This window comes from Corylus avellana, chromosome ca10 (genome assembly GCF_901000735.1).
Source record: "Corylus avellana chromosome ca10, CavTom2PMs-1.0".
NCBI lineage: Eukaryota > Viridiplantae > Streptophyta > Magnoliopsida > Fagales > Betulaceae > Corylus > Corylus avellana.
This window is the reverse complement of record NC_081550.1, coordinates 1,797,709-1,809,559: the sequence shown is the minus strand read 5'-3', so window position 1 is coordinate 1,809,559 and position 11,851 is coordinate 1,797,709. Positions and strand designations below refer to the sequence as shown.

The 11,851-nt window shown below is 34.7% G+C and overlaps 1 protein-coding gene across 1 annotated transcript; it reads left to right on the top strand.

The window, feature by feature from the left end:
• The first annotated feature begins 5,534 nt into the window (after positions 1-5,534).
• LOC132163960 (serine/threonine-protein kinase UCN-like) lies at positions 5,535-7,273 on the top strand. The gene has a single exon (XM_059574347.1). The coding sequence runs from the start codon at positions 5,654-5,656 to the stop codon at positions 6,917-6,919; it is 1,266 nt and encodes a 421-aa protein (XP_059430330.1). The 5' UTR covers positions 5,535-5,653; the 3' UTR covers positions 6,920-7,273.
• The last annotated feature ends 4,578 nt before the right edge of the window (positions 7,274-11,851 follow it).

Sequence of the window (11,851 nt, the reverse complement as noted above, 5' to 3'; positions counted from 1 at the left end):
CTTTAATCCATCCTATAAGCATCCTTAATTATATATACAGGAAAGTCTAAAAGCTAATTAAAGGGAATATGCAATTAACCACAAGAGATTCTATGAACAAGCGTGCATGATGTCTCTTCCAATTAAGAGCTGTGAAGCACTCGTTAACCCAGATTAAAAATTAATTATTAAAGCTTAACATTTCCCTCAAAGAAAAAAACCGAGACCCGATATCCGATACGTGAAATATTAATTGAAACAAGAGGTGAATTATGAAAACAATGTTCAAACTCATGTCCTTTTTTTCTAATTCCATATTAAATCACCAACAAAAGTCAGATTGTTGTTGTCAAAGAGCCTTTTTTTTTTTTTTTTTTTTAGGGGGCACATCACTGACTAGAAGCAGTTTATAGTGGGTAATCATCCTACAAAATTATTAAACAAGAAAGAGTAGGTTAATTGATGATTACAAGGCCTTTTAGGCTACGAAAACTGAAAAAAAGTCACATGTTGAGACTCCATCTTACCAAATGGGATGTGGTATATATTATTTGATTGTATTGATCATAATTGATCATCTGCTCCGTACCCAAAATCATCATCTTCAATGCATTACCAAGGATAGTGAGATTACTTGAATTTACAGCCATTGCAATGATATATATATATATATATATATATATAGACGTTGATCCCACATAATTGGCTTAAAGTGCCATCAATTCTCTCTTAAAAATTGTTTTCAAACAAAAAACGTTTGAAATTAATACTACAACTTTCATACAAACTCGCATGTCGGTTCGCACGAATCCAAGCCAAAAAAATGTTTGGAGTATTACAATTTCCTTACAAATTCATGTGTCGGTTCATGCGAATCCCGTTTGGATTCGTGTGTTTGTTGTGTCATCCTCCGGAATTCAACATTTGCCATTTGAGTCATTCGACAACAGCTCTGCAAGTAGGACCACAGCTTCATCCATGCTTGTGATCTGTAGCAATCAACACTTGAATGCTACATGTGATAGATCAATCTGATGAGTTATACATGTCCATTTCAGAAATGTATGATTTTAAAAAGCAATTATTATGGAATTATTCCCTCATTCAAATTAATATTTCAAAAGTTTATAAAAAATAAAAATAAAAATTAATCATTTAATTAATATTCTAATACGCTCTTTAACTTATCTTAAAAGCTTAAAATTATAAAGAATATTAAATTTTATTATTTAATTATTACTATAAGGGAAAAAGCCTAGCATCTATCCTTCGATGTGGTTGTAACTTACTACAGAACAAAGATATATATGGATTTGAAAAAGACAATATATTTGTCTGCACACAAATGTTAGATATTTTTGGTGGGGTGGGGGAGCTCAGGCAAAGTGATGGGGAATTCCGGAGTGAAGGCAACTGGACAAAACAAATATTTTTGTAATTGGTACCCGGTGAATTTCTCTTTTGGCGTTGTCATAAAGCTAGAGCGGCTAAACCATGAGCAGCAGAATTTGCCAAACAGACACCATTTTAAGCGTCGCTCGGGTATCTTTCACTAGTTGCCCATATCTGCTCTAACTTTTCCCGTTTAATTTGACAGTATTAACTATTTGGACTGCTGCAATTTTTTATTTGCTCCTTTAAAAACGCAAATTATTCGAAAGAATTTCTTTCAACTCAATTCGAAAGAAAACTTTGTTTACGAATCGGAGAAAAATCTCTAAAGATGGATGCAACTAATTGATCTGGATTTGGTGTCCTCTAAAAGACTAAAATAGGAATATGATCAAACTTGAGAAATACGAAAGATTGGAAAAAGCATTAAAAGAATAATAAGATACTCTCGAGAAATAGCTTGGAGCATCAATGTATTCCATTTCTGTAGCAAAAGTTATCAAGGGTTTGATCCACCAGCACCACCTAACATGCATCCCATCCACCAACATTTATTAATTATAATGTTGTGAGTTGTTCTTTTTTTTTTTTTTTCTTCTTAAAGTAATGCTATTTGCAAAAAACTATTTTCCTTAATTTTCCTTAGGTCACATTATTTGCCACGTGAGACAATCAAGGAAAAAAAATGATGAAAAGTAAAAATTGGATAATTTTTTTTATTAAAAAAAATCATTTCAAAGAAAAAATAATAATTCAAAATTTACACATCACACTTTTACCTCATTTTGCTAACAGGGTATTGACAATCGGTCATTAATTTTTTTTAGTAAGTGCTTATTAATCATACGACATCAGCAAAATAAGATAAAAATTGAATAAAAGTATGGTTTATTATTTTATAATAAATATTTTCTACGAATAATTGTTTATTAACAAGTTCTTACACGGTGTAATTAAGATTTGGAAATAGTCCCACTTTAAGGACTAATGATTTCATGTTACTATTTTCACTTTAAGTCATTATTTTAAGTGGGAGATTTGGAAATCCAGATATGTTTCTTAAATTGATGTGGTGAGGAAACAATAATTATTATGTCTGCTACACGTGGCATAAGATTACTCGCTGAAAAAACTATGGTTAAAAGTATTCAGTTTAATTTGGATGGTTAAAAATTTATTGAACTGCTTATATTTATGGTAAAATCCTAATAATTCTTAACAATATCAAACACTCATTAGCTCAACTTTTCATTAAGGTAAAAAGTCAAGACTATGCTACAAAAACTAGTGTGTTATTGAATCCCCTAATTAATTACTACCATATGGTGCCATTATATTATTTTTTAAACCATGATTACTTAGTTCTTTGGCAGTATTTTGTGTTAAATATGCAAGCTATTACTCTAGTAATTAATGCCTATTTTCTAAACCATTAGCATTTCACTCATGATATTTAAAAGGTTTCTTTGGTAGAACCCTAATTAATTTATGAAAATTGGTTTCAATTTTCTGGTTTGCTACTAGAAAAAAGAGGGCAGAAAAATAAAAAAAAAGATTCGACTTAGGTCCAGTTTCAGTTAGACTTAGATCTGCTGATCAGATTATAATACATATTCTTGTATGTCCTGTTATGTGACACGCGTCTGAATCCCAACCGGACAAATTCCTTGGATCCAAGCAAAACCCCTAAACAAGCTGTTTCCCAATTGCATTCAAAATCAAATATGAATTGGCAACTAAATTGTTAGAATTGAAACATGTATTTCTTGTAACTTGTTGTGAGACACGTGTCATAATCACAATGAATCTAGTTTTAATTAAAACTGGACTCAAGCCAAACCCAGATTGTTCAATACGCTCCATCTATTAGAAATGTTAGCAAAAGATATTTGGTGCATGTAAGTAAACTAAAATAGTTCCTTAATCTGTGAGGCAAAGCTCAATTCAACCAAACACTTCCCTGAATTTCATCAACTTGCTTAAAAGCAAACTAATCATTGATTAGACTGGGCTAACTAAAAGTCAAATCCATATTATTTAAGTTACAAGTGCATCACACATGAGGACCTTTAAAAAAATTGAAGATATAAATTTATTTAAAAAAAAAATTAATGTAATAAATCAAGTTTGGTTATATTCTATGTATTGAATTAAATTTGGCAACATTCCAACAACAAACCCTAGGTGCACGTTCGCATTCTCCTTAGATTATGGGAGCCCCCATGTGATTAACCGTACAAGAAAATTGTATTTGTCATTTTGCTTGGCTCTATGCTATCTTTTCTTTATCTCCTACACGTGTGCTCTATTTCTTTCTTCTTTTTCTAATCAAAACGAAGCTACAAGACTACAAGGTAGCAAATTAGGAAGAAAGATTCACATTTTCAATAGTTTATTGTTCAAATTGCTACAATAAATGAGTGGTTTCCAAAGACTTGTTCAGACAAATAATCCGATAAAAACCCGAGTAACGCTATGAACTTTTTTGTTTTTGTTTTTTGCAATGCATCAAGATGGGCAACATATAGGATAGCAAAAAGCGCTTGTAGCAAATTAGGAATAAGAATTCAGATTTTCAGTAATTTACTGTTTCAATTGCTACAAGAAGAAAGTGATTTCCTGAGATTTGTTCAGATAGATGACCCCATAAAAACTCAAGTAATGCTAGGAACTTTTTTTTTTTTTTTTTTAATGTCTACGATTGGATGCTTTTGTTGCCCTGTATGCTGCCCATCCAGTTGCACTGCAGAAAAGAAAAGAAAAAAAAAATTATTCATAACATTACTCTAAAAACACTTTGATAATTATTGACTAAATTATTAACAATTCAGACAACAAAATTAATAGATTGTTTGAAAGCTACAAAGGTGGGGCTTTATTTCTTTACTTTGTAGAAAAATAGGGTCTACTTTAGCCAAATCATTACACTTGAACCTCCATATGGCTGGCACTACCTCTTAAATAGACTAATTCAATCATGCTTGTCATGGTACAGGCACAAGGGACAATTGCATTGCTGAAATTGGTAGTGTTATTGTCCAATTGGCCTACTTGATTTGCACTAGACATTGGTATATACAATGTGATTTCCCAATTTCTTTTTTATATTTTTCCTTCCCTTTTTGACTTTATTTCTTCTAATTCTATCTTTCTTTTCATACTCTTGCAATTATTAAAGCAAATTCTCGGACAAATCCACTTTTTTTAATTTTATTTTTTTTCCTTCTTGTCCCTATGCCTACTAGTTAAAAATGTTTTGTTAGTGTGATGAAAGTGTTAGAAATTTTTAAGATAATTTGAGTAACCTTAGGTCAAGAATCCTAGGCCTTCCACTCGAAGGTCAAAAAATTTGAGAAAATTATTCTTCTGATCTTTCTTTTATTGAATGTAGGGTCTTATACTCTTATATAGGCTTTATAAGAAAAATTGAAATGAAATTACAACTTTAAAGGATAATATATGATATCTATCCTTAGAACTCCTAATCCAAATACTAATAGAACTTTTAATCCAAATCCTAAACAAACTCTTAATAAATTAGAAGATACTCTTGACAAACTATCAATTTTAAGATTGATTTGCAATTTTTGATACGGGTTAAGATTAAGGAGTTTGACCTTTTTAACTAAATGAGTCTGGTAATATCGATCTATATAATCTTAAGCCTATATCTTGACAGAAATTTTCCCCCTTATTCTAAGAATCCTAATTCAAATCCTCCAAGAAGTCAGGTTGACAGCTTCTCACATGATTCAAACTTCAAATTATGTGGTAATATTATGTTCAAATTTGCTATTTTTTGGGGTTGGTTGAAGGGACAAGTTGGAAAAGCAAAACCAAAACTAAAAAGGGCAAAAAGAAAGAGGAACAGAAAGGAAGAAAGGAACAAGTCAAGCGAGGGAAAAAAAATAAAACTTAATAAATCTTCACAATTAGCCTTCTACTTTCATCAAAATTACTACAAATCCTCATGCACAGTGTCCCAGGTATTAAAAGGCAGCATAGTATAAAGTTTGTGTAATAATAGGTTTTTTCTGTTGCTCGTCAGAAAAAATACAAAAAAACAAAAACAAAAAAAGAAGAAGGAAAAAGAAAAACAATAACAATCAGAATCAGTCACACTTAAAAACGCACATACTGCGCGAAAAAAAAAAAACCAACAACATAGAGTGAGAGAGAAGAGAAAGCGGCCTATATAAGCCAAAAACCAACGCTCTAAACCATCTCTCTCTCTCCGAAACCTGTTTTCTAGCTCTCTTATTGTTTCTCTTCCTTTCAAGAAATGGATTTACCACCAGCACAACCTTCGCCGGAGCTAGACCTGGACAACCTTAAAGCCATCAAAGTCCTGGGTAAAGGCGCCATGGGCACGGTCTTCCTCGTCCACGACCGGACTGCGGATCCCGCTGCCCGCTGCCCGTTCGCTCTCAAGGTTGTCGAGAAGGCCTCGTTCCAAACCAAGCTCGACGCGGAGCGCCGGGCCCAGTGGGAAATCCAGGTCCTGTCCAGACTTTCCGACCCGGCCCATCCGTTCCTCCCTTCACTCCTCGGTTCCTCCGACTCTCCGGACTTTCTCGCCTGGGCCGTCCCATACTGCCCCGGCGGCGACCTCAACGTCCTCCGGTACCGTCAAAACGACCGCGTTTTCTCCCCCGCCGTTATTCGTTTCTACTTGGCTGAGATCGTCTGCGCCCTCGACCACCTCCACCGCATGGGCATCGCCTACCGCGACCTCAAGCCCGAGAACGTCCTCATCCAACACTCCGGTCACGTGACCCTCACAGACTTCGACCTCTCTCGTAGCCTCACCCCTTCCACGGTCAAAACCGTCATTTACACTTCCGAGGCCGTTGAGGATCCACCGGAGTTCCGCCGCAAACACCGGAGCCACCTGCCACGCTGGATATCCATCATGCCCGAGAGTAACCACAAAAACAAGAATAATAACAAGAAGGGGTTGAAGAAGGCCAAGTCAGCACGAGTCAGCCCGGTGAGTCGACGCAGACCGAGTTTCTCCAACGGCGAGCGGTCCCACTCGTTTGTGGGGACCGAGGAGTACGTGGCGCCCGAGGTGGTGCGAGGGGACGGCCACGAGTTCGCCGTTGATTGGTGGGCTCTGGGCGTGCTCACATACGAGATGCTCTACGGGACGACGCCGTTTAAGGGCAAGAACCGCAAGGAGACGTTTCGGAACGTTTTGTTCAAAGCCCCCGAGTTCATCGGTGAGCGCACGGCCCTCACGGACCTGATCGGACGGTTGCTGGAGAAGGACCCCACCAGGCGATTGGGCTACCTCAGGGGCGCGAGCGAGATCAAGGACCACAAGTTCTTCCGCGGGCTCAGATGGGACCTACTGACGGAAGTCTTACGGCCGCCGTTTATTCCGTCCAGAGAGGACGAGGACGAGGACTTGAAGGACAACGTAACGACGGCTTCCACCGGAGGGTTCAACATCAGGGAGTACTTCAACAAATTGAGATCTCCGCCGTCGATCCCGCCGTCACCGTCATCAGAGCGTCACAGGACCGTTTCCATGTCCGAGTTCTAGTATACCCACGTGCGGGGACTCGCACGTGTAAGAGTTAAATTCTCCGTTTCGTCTCTGTATTTTTGTGTATATATAAAAAATAACGGTAGAACGTGGAAAACGGCGTTAGTGAAGATTAGTTGGCGCTAAGCTATGATTAGCTAGAGTTGTATTATACAGTTGTTCATACGGTTACACCTTTCTGAGTTTGTTCGCGTGCTTGGCGCGTATATTTCACGCTCCGCTATTGGCTGGAATAGAAATTGCAAGGAAATGTAGGAAATAGACAATTTTTCTTTTCCTTGTGGACACAAAATTATGCCTCTTTAATTTGGATTTGTACATTTCTTGGAGTGTACAAAATGATTGAATTTTTACATTTTTTGCAATGCAATTGATTGTAGAATTAACTCAATAAATCCTTGCTTGGTTGAAAAGAAAATGATAATCAATTTGTTTTTGGACGAAGCTTTCCTTCAAATTGTATTTAAAGAATTTCTTCAAACTCAGTTTATCAGATTAATAATAGACTGCTATACAATTAGAATGTTAAAAACCAAACACTTGGGTTTTTTTTTTTACATGTGTTGAGTTGATTTTTATTGTCACATGATCAAGTTATATGGCAGTCAGATAATAGTCTAATAAATAATATTACTCTTTTTCTTTTTTAATAAAAAAAAAAGGATGAAAATTACATGTTTTATTAAAAATGTATGTATAAGTTAAACATATATGCAGGAATCACACTTTAATAGACTGAATTAAAAGAATTTCATTAGACCGGTTTGAGGAAACTTTGTTCTTTCTTTTTATTTATTTTTTGTGGGTTTTTTTTTTTTTTTTTTTTGGATATAATATAAGTAGAGTTTGATGCCTTGGCTGCCACGGTAGAGACATGTTCAATGAGGAGAAAGGTTATTATGGTAGGGTCAAGAATTTAAAATCAACATCATTTTATCAGTAAAAGATAATAATAATAATTATTATAATAACACTGCTTGATCCGTGAAGAGTGGTAATACATCAATTAGCTATTAACTAAAGTGATTACAAGGTAAAGTTAAGTTGGTGGTCCTATGACACGTGCCCTTGCTAGTGCCTTAATAAGTTAGAGAAAAAGGTAGTCAGAAAAAATACATTCACAGATTTGAAAATTACACGATGTGACCAAATATTTGCTGGAAATTCGATAAATATTTTATTTTATTTAAAAAAATCATCTTTATATGAATATATGATAATGGGGGAAAACAAAGGTAGGTGGAAATTAATTTTGAAAGATTAATTTTGATGGTCTCACTAATTAGTAATTACAGATTTCGATACAAAAAGATGAGCTTCTTATGATTACGGGACAGAGTGTTCTTAAATTACGGGGCATAATGATGGGAGGTTATTGGTCCAAATACATATTAACTTTCATATTTGTTGCCCAATTAGCAATTATGGCAGCTTTCCGGCCACAGAAATAACAATTGCTATTGCTCAACTTTTTATGTAAGAGAAACAAAGATCGGGTAGGTCAAGGTGTATATTAACCTCATTTTTAATCATGATATTCAGTGCCAACAGACCATGATCTTCTATGGACCACCCTGCCATTGAAGCTTTTTTCCCCATGTTGATGATGGTAATTTATATATTTTTCATTCATCAATGGTTTCAGTCTTGAAAAGAAGAAAGAATTTATATGAGTTGTGATGAGGATTCTTTCTTTTGCATAATAATTTTCTTATATATTGTTATATTATTTCAAATTATGATGCTACGTGCACAATTAGGTACAATAAACTATAAAATAAATACTTTTCATTTTGCTTAAAATATAAATAATCATATTTTTTTGTAAGGTGTCTTTTGACTGCAAAGTTCTTCTCATCTCAACCCCAAAGGGTTAGCTTAAGTAGTAAGGGCTTTAGTTTTGGTGACACTCCGACCATTAGGTCTAAGATTTGAATACTTTTGAGTGCAATCAATTCTTTAGGGTCACGTTACTGGCGAAGCTGGAGTATTACTCAATTCGTGTGGATAGGATGCGCTTTATACGGATCTGAGATTTATCTGACAAGAGCAGGTACACAAAGTGGCCATATCTTAAAAATGTTCTTCGTCATTTAAAAAATAAATAAATAATTAATTAATTATTTTCATCTCAAAATAAATATAAGATTTTTTTCTAGGCTGTATCCAAATAAATGAGAATTTAAAAAAAAAACAAAAATAGAAATACTTCAACACTATTCTTTCTAAAACTTAATCATTTTTAAATATAAAGCTATTTTTTTTTTTTAATCTAAATATCTTAAGATAATCATCATACTGATTTTATTTTATAAAAATATGTTTCATAGCAATCACTTCATCTATTTAACAAGGCAAAGGAGACATAAAAATCTTGAAACGATACAGGTGATTAGAATTTGAGAATTTAGGAGAAAGTTGAAACGTGCACCAGCACGTGGTTTACACGATTTGACATAAAGATTATCAACCTTAGCAACTTACCTTTTACGGCAAAGTTGATGGAAAGACAACCTTTAATATTTAAAATACTTTGGTATATATCTTCCACAAAACTATAGTAGTAAGAGTTTTGTTTTTGTTCTCGTTATTATTATTTTTGGTCATATTTTTTCATTTGTTATTCTCCTCATAATGCAGATCAACAAATTTGTTGCCCGAATTGTACGTAATTCAGACAACTTCACAAAGAGGTTAAGTGTATGGCTTATCTGCTCTGAATAGGCATATCTTACACCACCCAGAACAGGTAAATTTGTCACTTGCCCTATGGTAATTGGAGCAACGATTTTGATATATATATATACCCTTCGTTGTGTTGTTTTGTTTTGTTTTACATTTTTTTTTTCAATAGGATTACATTAGCAGATAAGATTATGCTGATCAGTAAGCTACAAGCTAGAGGGTATAGTACCCTCCCTGTATCAGTCTATAGGTTACTTTAATTGACATGATTAATTACGTGTTGAAGTTGCCTTTTGAAGTTCTTTGAAGAAAAAAAATCCCTAAATTAAAGCAATTCTACCCAAATGAATAATAATGACTTCTTCTCAAAAGAAAATAAATTATTGGCTCTTTCTTAACTTTTGATGGACATTTTATGACTTGTGTGAGAAGGAAAACTTTTTTTTCTTTTCTTTTTTTCTATTTTTGGGGCAGTAAAAATAGGACGCAAATGATCCTCTACAATTGGGAATTCTTGTTATTACCCGTATCCCATCCTCTTTGGATACGGGGTATGTGAGTAGAGACTCTCCTGTACGTCCGAGCTAAACCCTAAAACAATTCTTCCTGCTCTCTCCTCTTTGGACCGGGATTGTGGGGATCCGAATCCATAAAAAATTATATATATACAGACAAAGGCTATAGATATACATGGCAAGTTTGGCAACAATATATAAATTAATTGCATGCAGTTGCATGCGTTCTAGTGTGCAGAATCAGGTGCTGAAATTATAGGGAAGGCGGAATTGGTTCCCTAGCAGGCAATAAGATGAACAAAATTATGCGAGTTGTCGGCAAATTTAAGGCTAGTTACATGTTCGATGTTTTTCCCGTGACAACCTGATTACTAGAATCCAAATGAACCCTTTGTCTTCTTCCTCTACGCCTTGGCTTATTGGAGTTTGCCAAGCACAATGACCCCCTTGATTCACAGAGAATCATCAATTTGGTCTGCCTTTGGATAGCAAGCAATCGAGAGCCACTTACTTCCATCCCTTTCTTCAAGAAACAACAAAAGGAGGTACCATGCATACCCATGTGCATGTGCTCTTTCTGTATTATAAATTTTTCTACTACCTTATGAGTAAAGGGATGCCCCAAAAAACTTGAGAGTAATTATTCCCTACCAACAGAGAGAGAGGGCCGAGGGGGGTACTAGAACAGTGACAAAAAGAGCTGTAATGTGGGTCGCTTTGCATCTCCCTCTCCAACCATTTGGATAACTTTGTTCAAAGAAAGTAAAGTGCGATCCCTTGAAAGCTGTGGGACACGTGCATGCCTTGCATGTAACTTCACGTTATGTTTCAACTTCAATGAGCATCATCATACTTTTAAAATACGTGTCAATATTAATTTCATTTTATTTGAAATTGAGATTTAGAATCATATTCCCTTTTAGAATGGCTAATTTGACCACCATCCAAACCCTTTACTAATTTTTAATAGGAAATTCTTTGAACTCAATCTATTAAACTTTGTCATCGACTCATCATACATTTTCAATTAATGTATATGAGAATCACATACTTTAAGATATCCTCCGACCCAATTTAATTTAGAAGAAAACGTAGGCCTTTTTAGTATGAACATAATTTTTTTTATTCAAACTGGGTTTGAGAAAATTCCTCTAACTTAGTCTATAAAATTGACATGTATCCGTTAAGCATGTAATTAAGAAACATATATTTTTTTAACAGCATAAAAAAATCGAGAAAAATTCTATTGAAAAAGCATGCACTTCTCGTGCGCTATTAAAAAAATATGTATTTGTCACATGCTAAGAGACACATGACAAATTTATAAACTATATTAGATCGGAAAGCTAGCTCTTCCAACCCAATTTAGAAAAAAACTAAGTCTTTTTTAGTATATATAAGAAATGACAGCTTGATAATTTACCATTGTACCAGCAATAGCCCTTGGGTACAACTTACAAGCAATGAAAAGAACAATAATATCCTTTGACGGGATTCCAGGACCACATTAAGCAAAATCACAAAGAAAAGAAAGGCTTTTTGAGGATGAATATGTTATATATATATATATATAGCATGTCCCTCCTTAATTCTGACCATGACCGAGCATAGGAATCCTTATCCTCCATGTCTTTTTAATTATGTCGTTTTGCTTCAATTTTTTGACGTTCAACGTGGCATCTTTCTTTTCCGATGAAGCTTCGGTTTTTCTGCACTGTTTTGTGGTCTT

Bases quoted from the DNA above. Each gene is read 5' to 3' on its own strand.
- LOC132163960 (XM_059574347.1), top strand. From the start codon at position 5,654: ATGGATTTACCACCAGCACAACCTTCGCCGGAGCTAGACCTGGACAAC.